This window comes from Choloepus didactylus, chromosome 5 (assembly GCF_015220235.1).
Source record: "Choloepus didactylus isolate mChoDid1 chromosome 5, mChoDid1.pri, whole genome shotgun sequence".
NCBI classification, from domain to species: Eukaryota; Metazoa; Chordata; class Mammalia; order Pilosa; family Megalonychidae; genus Choloepus; species Choloepus didactylus.
This window is the reverse complement of record NC_051311.1, coordinates 57,730,564-57,746,705: the sequence shown is the minus strand read 5'-3', so window position 1 is coordinate 57,746,705 and position 16,142 is coordinate 57,730,564. Positions and strand designations below refer to the sequence as shown.

The 16,142-nt window shown below is 37.1% G+C and overlaps 1 protein-coding gene across 2 annotated transcripts in view; it reads left to right on the top strand.

Annotated features, from left to right (window-relative positions):
- The window catches only part of EXOC4 (exocyst complex component 4), a 953,704-nt gene that overhangs the window by 790,917 nt on the left and 146,645 nt on the right, over nt 1-16,142 (top strand). For both annotated transcript variants that reach the window (XM_037836132.1, XM_037836133.1), the window contains one exon: nt 5,388-5,543. In XM_037836132.1, coding sequence (XP_037692060.1) covers nt 5,388-5,543 — 156 coding nt within the window. The remainder of the gene's footprint in view (nt 1-5,387; nt 5,544-16,142) is intronic.

The following is a 16,142-nucleotide window of genomic DNA, read 5'->3' as shown; positions in this document are numbered from 1 at the left end:
CAAAACAAAAACAACTTAGAGAAGTAAAGGGGCCACACCTCTTTACAGCAATGTGAAGCAACAGGTGCCACCTGCTGGGCAGGTTAGAAAAAGCACAGCAGCTAGAGGCCTCACAGGAAAGTCTGTCAGTCTTTTAAGATAAGCCCTCAGGGAAAATTGAAACTGAATATAACCCCATTCTGAGACCTGCACCTGTTCTGGTCTGGGAAAACCTGATTGGGGTAACCAAGGAAACCAGATGACTAGACAACAGAAACCTACAAAATACACTAGGAAAAATGAAGATATGGCCCAGTCAAAGGAACAAACTTATACCTCAATTAAGATACAGTTGAGATATTGTGACAGTTTAATGAAACAATCAATTAAAGATTTTCAAAAAAACATGCTAAATCAATTCAAAAACCAAATCAACAAGTTCATGGAAGATACAATAAAAGAGATGAAGGATATAAAGAAAACACTGGGTGAACATAAAGTAGAAATCTAAGTTAGGAAAAACAACTGGCAGAATTTATGGAAATGAAAGGCACAACACAAGAGATGAAAAACACAATGGAAACATGCAACAGCAGATTAAAAGAGGCAGAAGAAAACACTCAGGAACTGGAGAACAAGACATCTGAAATCCTACACACAAAAGAACAGATAGGGAAAAGAATGGAAAAATATGACCAATGGCTCAGGGAATTTAATGACAACATTAAGTGCATGAATGTACGTGTCATGAGTGTCCCTGAAGAAGAGAAGGGAAAAGGGGCAGAAGCAATAATAGAGGAAATAATCAATGAAAATTTCCCGTCTCTTATGAAAGACATAAAATTACAGATCCAAGAAGCACAGTGTACTCTAAACAGAATAGATCAGAATAGACCTATGCCAAGACACTTAATAATCAGATTATCAAACATCAAAGACACAAAGAATCCTGAAAGCAGCAAGAGAAAAGTGATCCATCACATACAAAGGAAGCTTGATAACACTATGTGTGGATTTCTCAGTAGAAACCATGGAGGCAAGAAGGAAGTGATGTGATATATTTAAGATACTGAAAGAGAAAAACCACCAACCAAGAATCCTATATCCAGCAAAACTGTCCTTCAAATATGAGGGAGAGTTTAAAATATTCTCTGACAAACAGACAATGACAGAGTTTGTGAATAAGATACCTGCTCTACAGGAAATACTAAAGGAAGCACTACAGACAGAAAGGAAAAGACAGGAGTGAGAGGTTTGGAACACAATTTTGGGTGATGGGAGCACAGCAATGTAAGTATACCGAACAAAGATAACTATGAATATGGTTGAAAGAGGAAGGTTAGGAGCATGTGGGACACCAGAAGGAAAGAGGAAAGACAAAGACTGGGACTGTATAACTCAGTGAAACCTAGAGTGCTCAACAATTGTGATAAAATGTACAAATATGTTTTTACCTGAGGGAGAACAAATGAGTGTCAACCTTGCAAGGTGTTAAAAATTGGGTGGTATCAGGGAAAAATACAATCAATATAAACTAGAGACTACAGTTAACAGAAACATTGTATTATGCCTCCTTTAATGTAACAAAGTCAATATACCAAAGCTAAATGCCTTCAAGAGGGGGACATAAGGGAGGGGTATGGGACTCTTGGCATTGGTGATGTTGTCTGTTTTATTTTACCTTAGTTTAATTCTCTTTCCTTTTGTTGCCTTTTAGCTGTCATTTTTTTGCTTTCTTTTTCTTTTGCCTCTCTACCTTCTTTGACTCTTCCTCCTTCTTTGTGGAAGAAATGGAGATGTCCTTATATAGATAGTGGTGATGGTGGTGAATGCATAAATACATGATTATACAGGGAACCATTGATTGTTTACTTAGGACAGGATGTATGGTGGGTGAAAAAAACTGTCTTTAAAAAAAAAAACGAGTTGATGAAGAAACCTTGAGGGCACTATATTGAGTGAAATAAGTCAGACACGTAAGGACAAATATTGTATGGTCTCACTGATATGAACTAATTATAATATGTAAACTCATAGACACAAAATATAAGTTACCAGGCTATAGAATGAGGCTAAAGAATGGGGAGCGGTTGCTTATTATTAGTAGAATGTTTAACTAGGTTGAACTTAAGTATTTGGAATTGGACAGAGGTGACGGTAGCACATTATTGTGAGAATAACTAATAGTGCTGAATGATGTGTGAATGTGGTGGAAAGGGGAAACTTAGAGTCACGTGTGCCACTAGAAGGTAAATTGGAGGTTAAAAGATGGGAATGTATAAAACAGTGAATCTTGTGGTGGACAGTGTGATTAACTGTACAAATATTAGAAATCTTTCATCAACTAGAACAAATGTATGACACTATAACTAGAAGTTAATAAAGAGAGGTATATAGGGAAAAATATACCTGTGGCAAAGTATGTACTGCAGTTAGTAGTATTTTAACATTCTTTCATCAACAGTAACAAATATACTATACAAATACTATGAGTCAATAATGGAGGTGGGGATGGTTAAGGGTATGGGAGGATTTGAGTTTTCTTTTTTGTCTTTGCTTCTTTTCTGGAGTAATGAAAATGTCCTAAAAATTGGAAAAAAAAATTACTGTGGTGATGGATGCATGGCTGTATGATGGTACCATGGGCAACTGATTGTGCACTTTGGATCTTTGGATGATTGTATGGTATGTGAACAACCCCAATAAAATTGAATTAAAAAAAAAAAAAAACCTATAGGACCCAGAAAAGGCAAATGCAAACCACTCATTTGTGACATTTCAAAAAAAGATCTGGGATTCCTGAAGAGGACACTGTGTTAGAACTTGCAGACTAAAGTAGCAGACCACATGCAGCAACCTACTCTCATGGGATAAGCAGATGTAAGAAACAGGATGTCTGTCCAAAGAATTATAGGATATAGAGCCATTTAAAGGAACTTTAAAAGGGCTGTTTTTAAAACATTCAAAGAGATGAGGGAATAGGATCCATAATATGAAAGCAGGATATTTTAGGGGAAAAGCCAGTAGATATATAAAAGAGCCAAATCAAAAATCTAGAAACAAAAAGTATAGTTATTGAAACTTTAAAAAAACACACACAATTTAGATGAGTTAAGTCATAATGTAGACCCTGGAGAGAGAGTTCATGAATTGGATGAGTGAATGAGAGATGAGAGAGTGAATTCATTGAATGCAGTCCACTCACTTGATGACGGTGCCTTTGAGGGAGAGAGAGGAACTTTGCTAGAGAGGAATGCTGGAACAATAAAGAGTTTCATTCATTCATTTATTGAAAAAAAATAAGTTTGAGATTTGGGGAAGATAATTTTTAGGGAAATTCTAAAAATACAGGAAAAGGAAGGGATAATTGGGGGAGAAAGGATCCTGAGAACCTGGGTGGAGGGATTACTGGAAAAGAAATGAGGATGGGCACAGATTTGAACATATTTCTTTGGGGAGTTTGGGCTGGGCATGTTTGAAAGTGTATATTTAGATCCTCTCCCTTCTCTGTCAAACTGGAAGGATGTGGGGGATAAGCAATGAGGGAATAAATAAAAGGGTATATGTTTTAAAAATAGCAATTGAGCACAACATTGTGAATATAACTAATACCACTGAACTATATATTTGAATTATATACGTTAAAGGTGGAATTGTAGGTTGTGTATATGTTAATAGAATAAAACTTTTTTAAAATACCATAGAACTGTACAACACAAATGGTGAACCCTAATGTAAACTGTGGAGTATAGTTAATAGTATAATTACAATGTTTCATCAGTTGCAACAAAGGAGCCACCCTAATGCAAAGTGGTAATAATGTGGAAAACTGTGTGAGTGGTGTTATATGGGAACTCTGTATTTTCTGCTTGATTTTTCTGTAAATCTACAGCTTCTCCAAAAAAAAAGGAAAAAAGGCATCGAGAGAAATGGGCAACATAGCTGACCAGAGACAGGTAGAAAAGAATGCCAGTGAACATTGAGGGTCCATCTAGGATGGAATATCATATGAAGTGGTATCATTCTGTAAAGATTGCATCCAGTACCCTGGGTATAAGAGTGTAAAAGCTAGAACATGGGATTAATCCCTAAGTATTGCAGACAAGATGCAAGAAAATAACGAGAGAAAAGAGGGAACAGAAGATACCAGTGAGAGTAATTCAAGAGATTGGAGGGAAGAAGGCTCTGTAGTCTTCTTTTTTAATTGCTGACCAGTTACAGCTGGTAAACTTTTCCTTAAAGTGAGTTAGAAGAATTCCAGGAATCAACCATAGTTCTGTTATTTTCTCTGGCTTTTCTCCAGGGAACAAGAGCAATATCGATCCCTACAACATGAAACCCTGCTACTACTTGGGTTAGGCTGTCATGAGTCAAGTTTTGTTGGCTTCAACTTCTGTTGTCTACAAACATTGTCAGTTGGGTCAGGGAGGTTTTTATAACACACACACACACATGCACACACACATATTGTCTCTTTAGAAGAGAAAATACTGCTCTGCATATTCCCCCCGTTATAACCCTTATACCAAAATAAATTCCTGCTTGTGTTGGGGGGGAAATCTCTGGAAGTCTTGGTCAGTTTCAGAGGGGCAGCCAGCTAATTAGCACTCCCTTTGTAAATAAATGTCACTTCCACCACCTAGAATTACTGATGAGGATTTTTAGACCACTGAAATTACTTATAGTGGCAGAAATGTTGAATATAAAGAGATAATTTTTAATTAGGTTGAAATTGAATATTTAAGGTGCATTCTGGTGAGAGCAATGTTAATAGCTAACCCACGGGCCCTGTTAAGGGACCTGAAACCTGTCAACTTTAGGTCACTAGTCAAAGCCCGCTGGAGATGGCAGTAATCAGTGTTTTTCTGCCTGATACCCAGGGCCAAGGGTTTCTTTATCATGGTAGATTAGCTTTGAATAGAGGGATGTCCATGGTTCAAAAAATAACTTCACATACAAGTAACTGGTAGTTTGAACGAAGACGTCAGGGAACAACCTTTTATAGCACTTCTGTCACCTTTCAGGTACCATTTATGTTGTCATTTAATAACATTCTTTTATATAGTTACCCCAGTTTTTATTTATTCAACATCTTTCTTTAAAGATTTACCCCAAAACCTTCCATGCATTTTTATTTATCCTAAGGATTAACTATGATAAGAGGGACTAATTAGTATTATCAGCTTTCACAATTACTCAACAATTAAGACACTAAGAATGAAGTCCAGAAATTATCTTCAGCACTGTGACCTATATAATGGATTTTACAAACTCCAACCCAGATAAATGGTTATGTTTGTAAGAGAGAGAAATTTGGTGTCTTGTTTCTGCAACAAAAGTAGATGAAAACCGCTAACTGGATTCCATGCATTGTGTTGATGTATCTCTTTCCTCTTGATTGTGTTTAGGGGCATTGTCCAGTCAGAAGAAAAACTTGTCATCAGTGCATCTTGGGCAAAGGATGATGATATCAGCAGACTCTTGAAATCCCTACCAAATTGGATTAATATGGCTCAACCCAAACAGCTGAGGCCAAAGAGAGAAGAGGAAGAAGATTTCATAAGGTATGGTCTATTTTCTAAACTGTTCTAATGAAAATGAGGAAAACCATATCTTTAGAGAATTCTTTCTTATGGGGATTTTTGGCTATCTCTGAACATCCAGAAGCAATTCATTGAGTGAATGTATTAAAGTCTGTTTTCATTCTACCTTGCCTCATTTTCCATGCAAGTATACCTTGTGCTCAGAACTTTACAAGGAAGGAATGTATATGAAATAGATTTGGAGCATTGCTGAATTGGGTTAAAATATCTTTTAATTTGATTTGCAGGTCATTCCCTAAGAGAGAAAAATCATTCATTCATTCATTTAACAAAACTGTATTCACCCAATTATATGTGTTATTCTGGAAGCACAGCTATTAACAAGATAAGGTTCCTGCCCTTACAGAATATGTTACGATTGCTCTTGGCTTGTTTTTAGTTCATAGAACCGTTAGTTGGATTTTCTGGAAATATAAATGTGCTTTCCATGTTTACTCATGTACATTGTGTTATTGCTCATTATTTTCTACTTGTTTTTACAAAGTAAGGCCTCTTTTTCAATTTTATCACTTGACATTTCCTTTTGTTCAATTTAGATTATTTAGTTAGCCATGGATAATGTGGCCTAATTTGATGACGCTAACTCATTTCCACGTGGCTGTCTTGCCACATTGAAATATTCCCACATCTCTCATTTTAGAGCTGTGTAAAGTAGGAAAAAAAAACGGAGGTAATATTTTGTCATGTTAAAATGAGGTTTATTGTCTTTTGCCTATCGAAGTGAATGTATAAATAGTAAAAATAAAAGTTTAAAAAAGCACTTTAAAGGAACTGAAGTCACAGAGATGTTTTCCTCTGAAACCTTTATTGTGCTGAATATATTTTTTCCCCAGCATCTGAAATAAATTATGAGTTCTTATGTCTTTATTTCCTATCCCTGTTCTCTACACTTCCCCTTAATTTAGATTATGGGGAATTTGTCATGGCTATAGTAGTGAAGCGTAACTTGAGGTTTTCTCTTTCAAGAAAGGTAAACAATGACTGAGTGACTGATTGATGGGAGCTCCAATTAGAAATAAACAAACTGAACCCAGAACAGAATTCCGGCCACAAGGCTGTATTATTTGAGAGTATTGCCATCATATTTTCCCACTGCCAGATTTTTGAAAGGTCTAGTAAATATATTCCCTCTCTTTTCTTTTAGTGTACTCATTTAACCATATCTATAATAGCTATGTTAGAAACAATTTGGGAAGAATAAACCTTTTTTTCCTTCAATTTTCAAGGTTAGTTTAAATGAATATGTCTTCCTGTAGTTCCTCAGCTTATTATTATATAACTCCTTAATTGCATTTTATGCTTTCAAAGAGATTCAATCCATTTTATTAGTTTTCCCTCAACAGCTTAGAGTCAAAGCAAAGGATTTCTAACCTATTCCAGGAAAAAGAAGGCTGAGCTAAAGAGAAGAACCTCAGTATAGCACCTTACACTTCTGATTTGCAAGAGCTATAATTAAGCTCTTGATTTCTTATTCTTGTTTTGCTCACTGAGTTGTGTCATCTCCCATCTTAAATTTGAAGGCAAAATGAATTATACACGTTTTTAAAATTCTTTAGTGAATTGTATGTAATATACAAGAAATATAATCTTAGGTGTACAACCCGATGAATTATTAGGCATGATTGCACCCATATAACCACTTTCCAGATAAAAATATAGAATTTTTCTAGCACCCAAAAGGCCCTACCCCAAGGTAACCACAATTCTGATTTTTATTACTATAGTTTAGTTTCTCCTGTCCTTGAATTTCATATAAATTGAATCATAGAGTCTAGTTTCTCTTGCTGAAAAATAATTACATCTGAGAGATTTACCCATTTTTTTGCACATAGGAATAGCGTGGAGAACTATTATAAATATTATAATATATATTATAAATATAAAATTATATTGGTTTTAACAGTAGAAAAATATTTTAGGTCTATTTTGTTTTGTTTTTGATTGATTCTGTCTTCTTAACCTCTCTCTCCTGATTTGAAGTTGCAAGCAGAGGTAGCTAGGAGAGAACACCCTTCATTGATATCCCAATGTGGTAGGGTTGACAGAAAGCCTTGATTTAGCACATCAGAGTACCATAGAATATGGCATGCACCAAAAAGATTGAAAAGTCAAGACTCTCCTCCTATAATTAATTTTCAAAGCTCAGAGGGTTATTTGGCACATAGATGAATATAGAATCCAGTGCCCTTTACGTTGAATAAAGGTTATGTTCCCTTATTACTAAACGAGGCCTTTTGCTATTCTTGTTTTTTAACTAAAAAATAAAATGCATTTTTTCCAGGCTTAACTTTGAATAGTGAAAAAGATTAGGTCAAGCCAGGGCTTTAATAGAAAAAAGAAAATTGCAATATCCTTTTGTTCCCAAAGAGGCTGAAAGCAGGCTTTTTAGCCATTGTCTTTGCACCTGCCATTTATATGTATATATTTATCCTTTTGAGATCAATGAATATCCAATGATGAAAGACAGTACTGCTTTCTGGAGATATTATTAACAGAAATAGTACACTAAAGGGTAAATGGGGTGGTGTTTTAGTTTCCTGGGCTGCTCAAGCAAATACCATGCAATGGGTTGGTTTAAACAAGTGGAATTTAATAGCTCACGGTTTTGAAGGGAAGAGAAAGTCCAAATCTAGACATTTTCAAGGCTATGCTTTCTTCCTGAAGACTAGCATTCTCAGGCTGGCTGCTGGTGATACTTGTTCCTTAGGTTTTCTGTCACATGGCAATGCACATGGCAGCCTGTCTTAGTTTGCTAATGCTGCATAATGCAAAACACCAGAGATGGATAGGCTTTTATAAAACGGGGGTTTATTTTGCTACACAGTTACAGTCTTAAGGCCACAAAGCGTCCAAGGTAACACCCCAGCAATCGAGTACCTTCACCGGAGAATGGCCAAGGGCGTCCGGAAAACCTCTGCTAGCTAGGAAGGCAGCTGGCATCTGCTCCAAAGCTCCGGCCTCAAAATGGCTTTCTCCCAGGACGTTCCTCCCTAGCAAGCTTGCTCCTCTTCAAAACATCACTCCCAGCTGCACTCCCTTCCCTCTCTCTGAGTCAGCTCATTTATATGGCTCCACTAATCAAGGCCCACCCTGAATGGGCAGGGCCATGCCTCCAGGGGAACATCTCATCAGAATTATCACCCACAGCTGGGTGGGGCACATTCCAAGCAAATCTAACCAGCACTGAAACTTCTGCCCCACACAAGACTACAAAGATAATGGCATTTGGGGGACACAATACATTCAAACTGTCACATTCCACCCCCTGGACCCCAAAATGACATTATCTTTCCAAATACAAAATACATTCATTCCATCACAATACCACAAAAACTCAAATCATTTCAGTAACGAAAGTTAAGTACAAAATCCCATCAAAATCAATTACCGGCATGGCCAGTCCTAAGGCATAATTTTTCTTTAGCTGTGGATCTGTGAACTTAGAACAAGTTATGTGCTCCCAATATACAAAGGAGAGACATTCATAGGATAAACATTTCCATTGCCATAAGGAGAAACAGTAAGGAAAACAGAGTTAACAGGAGCAAAACAGTTCCTAAAACCCACAGGACAAATTCCATTAGATTTCAAAGTATGAGAGTCATTAACAGAACAACGTTGCATACTTGGGGCTTGAGAGAGCAGGAGCCTAACCTTTCCCAACGGCCTTTTTGGCAGCTGTTTCCTCTCCAAATGCTTGGGTGAGTGCTCCAACATATCCACACATTGGGGAGACCACTTTCTCGGCCCCATCCTCCTCAAACATCGGGGCATCTCCCGGATTCCCTTCCATCTCCGGGGCACACACTCAACCCCTTCAGAACAGTGTGGTGGCAACCAGGCTCTCCCCAATTCCCTGGGAATGTGCTCCGCCCTCTTTGGGACCTCAGATGGCAAAACTCTTCCAGAGCATCGAGGCGGAAAGCCCGCCCTCGACCTCCAGGGCAAACTCACCCTTTCCATGCATGTGGGCTGCTCCGCTCTCCCAGCCCGAGACCTCTTGACTCCAGACCTCAACCTCCATGGCTCTGTCTTTGAAGAAATTTTTCCTTTAATTTTTTCCTTGTCTGTCTCCTCCAGTCCAGACCGGCAATGGCTCTGTCTATAAAGATCTCGCAAAAATTCTGTTGGCTTTGCATGAAGCACACAGGGGTCAAAGCCATTAGACAATAGGACTTTCCACAGATCCTTTCTCGATAATTCCATCTCCAATCCTGGCTTGTACTGAAATGGTGGCTGGGTTCCATGTTTGGTTACATCCTCACGTTGGGCTGTAGCTTCTGGGATTCCACCCCCTGGAAGCTCATAATTTTCCAAGCCATCAGCTTCTGGTTTCTTTGAACCTAAGAGTTCAGTTCTAAGTTTATCTCTCTCCACTCGCATTTTACTATAAGCTGCAAGAAGAAGCCAGGGTATCTCCTCCACATGTAGTCTGGAGATCTCTGCAGCTAAGTATTCCAGGTTGTCACTTTCAAATTCTTCCTTCCATCTGACACAAGGATTCAATTTTGCCAAATTCTCTGCCACTTTAAAACAAGGATCACCTTTCTTCCAGTTTGCAACAACATATTCATCATTTCTGTTCAAGGCCTCATCAGAAGTATCTTTAGAGTCCATATTTCCACAAACAGTATCTTTAAAGCAGTTTTGGCCTTTTCTATCAAGCTCCTCACAATTCTTCCAGAAACTCCCCATTATCCATTTAAAAAGCCGTTCCAACATGTTTGGTATTTGCAAACTCAGCAGCAAAAGCACCCCACTTCTCTGGTACCAAAATCTGTCCTAGTTTGCTAATGCTGCAGAATGCAAAACACCAGAGATGGATAGGCTTTTATAAAATGGGGATTTATTTCGCTACACAGTTACAGTCTTAAGGCCACAAAGCATCCAAGGTAACACACCAGCAATCGGGTACCTTCACCGGAGGATGGCCAATGGCATCCGGAAAACCTCTGCTAGCTAGGAAGGCAGCTGGCGTCTGCTCCAAAGCTCCGGCCTCAAAACAGCTTTCTCCCAGGACGTTCCTCTCTAGCAAGCTTGCTCCTCTTCAAAACATCACTCCCAGCTGCACTCCCTTCCCTCTCTCTGAGTCAGCTCAGTTATATGGCTCCACTAATCAAGGCCCACCCCGAATGGGCGGGGCCATGCCTCCAGGGGGACATCTCATCAGAATTACCACCCACAGCTGGGTGGGGCACATTCCAAGCAAATCTAACCAGCACTGAAACTTCTGCCCCACACAAGACTAAAAAGATAATGGCATTTGGGGGACACAATACATTCAAACCGGCACAGGGCCTCTCCTGGCCTCTCCCTTCTCTTCCAGGCTCCATTGATTTCAGCTTCTGGCTGCTTCCTCTGTGGCTTTCTCTATATCTGTCTGAGTTTCATTCTGCTTATAAGGGACTCCAGTAATAGGATTAAGACCCTTCCTGATTGAAATGGGCCACACCTTAACTAAAGTAGCCTCATCAAAAAGTACTTACAATGGGTTCACACCCATAGGAGTGGATTACATTTGAAAACATATTTTCCTGGGGTACATAGAGTACCAAACCACCGCAGGTGGGAACAGAGTAATCTAGGAGCTAGGAAGGCCATGTGTGTTAGAAAAACTGTACAAAGAAAATCAGTTACCCCATTTCTTCCAGTGCCCCTGAATTTCAAAGAATTATTCAGTTCTTTAGACCCAGATTTGAAAACCCTTAACTGTTGTGTGATTGGTGAGACCTGTACCTGGAGTTTTCAGGTGATAAAGGTCAAAGAATACATAAAACCTACAAATTAGTCATGAACTCTCGCAAGCAGGAAGATAAATGATAAAGAATTAAGTCTCTTGATGGACTGTGCAATCTATTTCAGCAATCACAACATTAATTCCTGACAGTGTCAAACACTATAGAGCAACATTATGAATTTCAGGTACTATTATTATTTTCATGCAACACATGAGGAAACTGAGGTGCAGAGAAATTAAGTAACTTCTGCACATTCACAAAGCCAGTAAGTGACAGAGTTGGAATTTGAACCCAGGTAGTCTGGCTTTCAGAGCCACCACACTACAATTGATAGGCCTAAGAATGGATCACAAATATGCATTTTTGGAAATTTGAGTTATTTCTTCATTTTCATTGATCATGATGCTCTTAACTGATAGTCTAATCGTATTTTGATGTAACAGACATTTATCTTATAGGTGCTTTTACTCTACATTTTGTCTTGTTATTGGTATTTTGATGTAACATGTATTTTATTGTGGTGGATTTTCTCTCTTCCAAAAATAGGTTGTTAAAAATATTATACAGCTATTTCGGGAGGCGGGGGTGAATATACTGAAACCAGCAATGTCAGTACTTTAATATGATTGTCTTATCTTTCTTCTGAGTTATATGTTTGCCCAATCAAAGAAAAGTAAATTAACTTGTGTTGAAAAGTGAGCGAAAACAACACAAAGAGGATTAAAATATAAAAATGATACAGAACAAATAATGTAAGTTTTAGATAGATAGTGATGCAGTACTGAACAAGTAAGAGACTAAAGGACATTTTTTTCAGTTTGTAGCTATTGAGTTATTTAGAAGATAACTTTTTTTATTTTCTCTGGATAACCAAATTAGTGATATGTTTATTGAAACAGATTTTTATTGTTTTATAAAACTATGCAGTCAGCATGTTGAACCACAACAAGCTATTATTTCCAAAGAGCAAGAAAGTTGATCATGATGTTTCCTAAGTTTTTATTTGGCATATATTCAAGGTTTAATGAAGGAAGAGTCATAATAAAAGCAGAAAGCAGGGTTAAAGTTTTACCTTCCTCTGATGAACTCTTATAGCACATCACAGGTTCTTAATAAATATGCATTGAATGAATGAACCAATTTTAAAATTGGAAGGGTCAGCCACTCTTTCAATGAAAAGAATAAACATAGAACATGGGGCATGAAATGCTTTAGATTGGAAGCAAATGCCTGCAGTGGCTTCTCTAACAGTTACTGAACAAAAATGATAGTAGCATTTCCCTTTGGGAGCTCAGAACGTCTGACTTCTAGTCCTCAGCTCTGCCATTAACTTGTCTGTTTTGTTTGTGCCTTTGGTAGGTCTTTATACCTCCTCAATTTCTTCATCTAGTTCAGATTAGATAATTCCAAGAGAAGCAGAAATCTAAGGGGGCTACAAATGTATTTAGATATAAATAGAGTATAAATAAAATAAAGAATATTTATAGTCTGTAAAGTTCTACCTGGTAATTTAAAAGAGTCCCCAAATAATACAAGCAATAGCTGTCAAAGGTTCCAGACAAATACAGCCATTTGAAGAGTCTTTAGATAAATTTGAAGGAGCAAGTAAAAGACCTGATGCAAGAAAAACTAAGCCTTTAGCTAGCTTGAACAAAATGTTCATTAGAATGGAGACATTTATTTCACTATCTCCGGATGCTTTATATGACTTTAAAAATATAATTACAAGAGGAAAGATGAATCAGAAGACATGAATATATTAAGTAAGTACAAGGGAAGAAAATGCTTCATTGTGATGTGTTTCTTTTCCTTGATTAAATGGGATGAAGGTCATAGATGGATGTAGGACACTGCCAGGCAAGACTGGATGAGAGGAGACTTAAATCTCAAAATTAAACAAAAAAGACAGGTAATTAGCTGGAGACCCAGTTACAAACATATCCATTATTATTCAAGACAATTGAATTAGACACTTTGTTATTATTTCAAAATGATATGACTCCTGTTAGCATAAGATTGGCAATAAATGAAAAAATAAAGAGAAACTTAAAATCTCCCCTACACACTGATTGCATAAATGTTAGTCTAGTTAGACAATTATTTGAGAATTATAATTATCTGTTAGTATAATTAAAAGTCACTAATATAGTGTTTTCTACATTTTATTTTTTGTTTAATTTCAGATCATGGAATTAATTTTTTTCACATGGGTATACATTTAATGCATTAATTCCTCTTGTTTAGATTCTTAATAAAAGAAAGAAATTAGTCTTCCTATTTCAGTCCCAGTAAGCCCTTTAGAAAGTGAGGCTAGCAGCCTTCGTTTGTGCTGTTGTGTTGGTGGGGAGGATACCTAGGTGGTTTCTAGCCTGGGTGGGTGAGCAGGGAGAGGTGTTCCTAAGACACAGGGAAAAAGTGAGATAGTACAAAACCCCTGCCAAGAAGGCTACTGCTGCTGTAGTCTTTCACTAGTTCTGTCTCGACTGATGTCTAATCTCTGCCGCCAGATGATGAAAGACTATTTGCTTCCGCACATCTGTCTTTCTACTCGTATGGAACTTTTGCACATTCCCAATCCACCAAACTCTTTCATAGATCTTTGACTCCACCATGCCTGTTTCCGCTTCCTGAAATGTCCTCTGCTCATCCCATCTCTGCCTCCTGGGTGTGCCCAGTTCAGGTCTTAAGAGTCAGTTTAGATATCAACTCCTCCACTACATTCTGCCCAAACTGTCTCCCCCTTACACTCCACCCTGCTTCCCAGATGAGTCAGGAGCTCACCTGAGCTCAAATAAGAGTAAGACAAGTAAGCAGATAATATATAGTGTAGTAAGTGCTATTGCTAAAGGTAAAAATATGTGTAAAAAATGAGATGAGAAGAAAAACTAAAAACTACTGATATGACTACATTGGGATTGAGAAAGGAATATAATTGAGGGTGGTTGCATAAGAAACCTAAATCCTCACCCATCAAGCAGTAGGTGGGTAGAAAAGGCCTAAAATTAGTACATCAACAAGTTGCCTTTCCTTCAATTAGAGAAATTGTTTAAACAGTTATAGGTGGTTCTTTCCAGGGCACAAGTCTGAGGATAGGGAGAGGTCTGTCAGGGTGTCATTGCTCATTGCTACAGGTTATTTAACCATGGATAACTATTGCTTTGGTTAAAAATTTTTACTTATTTAAAAAAATCCCCAGATATCCTAAAACCCTGCTACTGTTTTACTGCCGTTTTACTAATTCTCCACAGATACACTGTCATCTAATACTTCTATCCCTGAAAATATCTTAGTCTTACTATTGAAGTGTCAATATTTCTATACCCTTTTAATAGACAGAGGCAGGATAAATACACACACATATTACACGTTACATATATATGTATATAAGTATATATATGCCTATATCTACGTATCTATATCTGTGTATTTCTAATTCAAATCCAACACAACAGAGTTCTTCCTTACATTCCTATTTTCTATATTTGTATCCCTGTTTTCCTACAGGAATGTTCCCCATAACACCACCGTATTTAATCATTTGTTCAATCCTACAACATACACAAAATTGTTTCAGAATCATACCAACAATACTACTACCAATAGCAAACCTACTAAATAAAGCTCAAGGTTTCTTTGCAGTTTGTTTTATCCATAGAATATATTTGACAAAGGATGTACAGTCAGAGGTTTATATTCAAAAGGTATTTGAATTAATTCTTTTCTATATATGGTTATAGTATCAATTTCATATATAGTTAGGTTTGTTAATTTCTGTTTGTAATTAATTTGGGGATTTTTTTTCATCCAATTTGATTAAATTTTATTCTTTGATTATGAGAAATATTTACACAATACAAAATAAAAATGTATATGCAGCAGAATCTTGCTCCCATCCTGTTCCCTTCACCTCATTCCCACTCAACCTCTCTGAGTAACCATGTTTACTAATTTCTAGGTTATCCTTCCTGTATTATTTTTCAATAATATATACCTAATTAAAAACATGTACACACATGCACATATACACATACATATACATACACACACACACATACATATATATATATGTATATATACATATATACTCTTATTTCCCTTCATTTTACTTCCTCCTTTCTGTTGATGGCTTTTTAGTCTTCAGTGCCTTAAGCATAATTGAAGGGAAAGCTTTATGGTAGAAGGAAGAATGTGTGGCAAATGAATGGAAAGGTTTTGCCAAGTATTTGTGTTGGAGACTTTATTCCTTAGCTCTCTAATATTAATGTGGACACTGATGGTGGGTCAGTTCTTCTGCTGGCACATTGAAATGATCTTAAATGTTTGAAGATGATCGTGACTGATTTCACATACTTTTTTAGCCTATCTACTTGCTTTCCTTTCTATTACATGTTCACATTAAGGGCCGTTGAGAGAGTTGGGAAACAAATAGCTACTGTCATTCTTTAGGAAGCCTCAGAAACAATAAGGGATTCCAACATTTTAAAAATGTTATTGCTTTAAGCACATTCAATTTTCTCTGTACTGTGTATTAAACAATTTGTTGTTAACATTACTAACATTTCAGCTGCTGTGCAAAAACTTTAGCACATTATTTTTTAAAACGGAATAACTGGAAGGGATGGATATTGTGATTTTTTTTTTCCTTTTAATTAGGGGGCTTTCACATCTCACATGGTTCCAATCTCTTAATAAAAGCTCTCTCAGCATATTTTTCTGAGCCAAGCATATGTGGCACATCCTATGACTCCACAAAGGAACAGACTTAAAGTAAAGCTATCCCCATTGTCCCTCCATTTTTAAAAATTAAATTAAAAGGAAGACT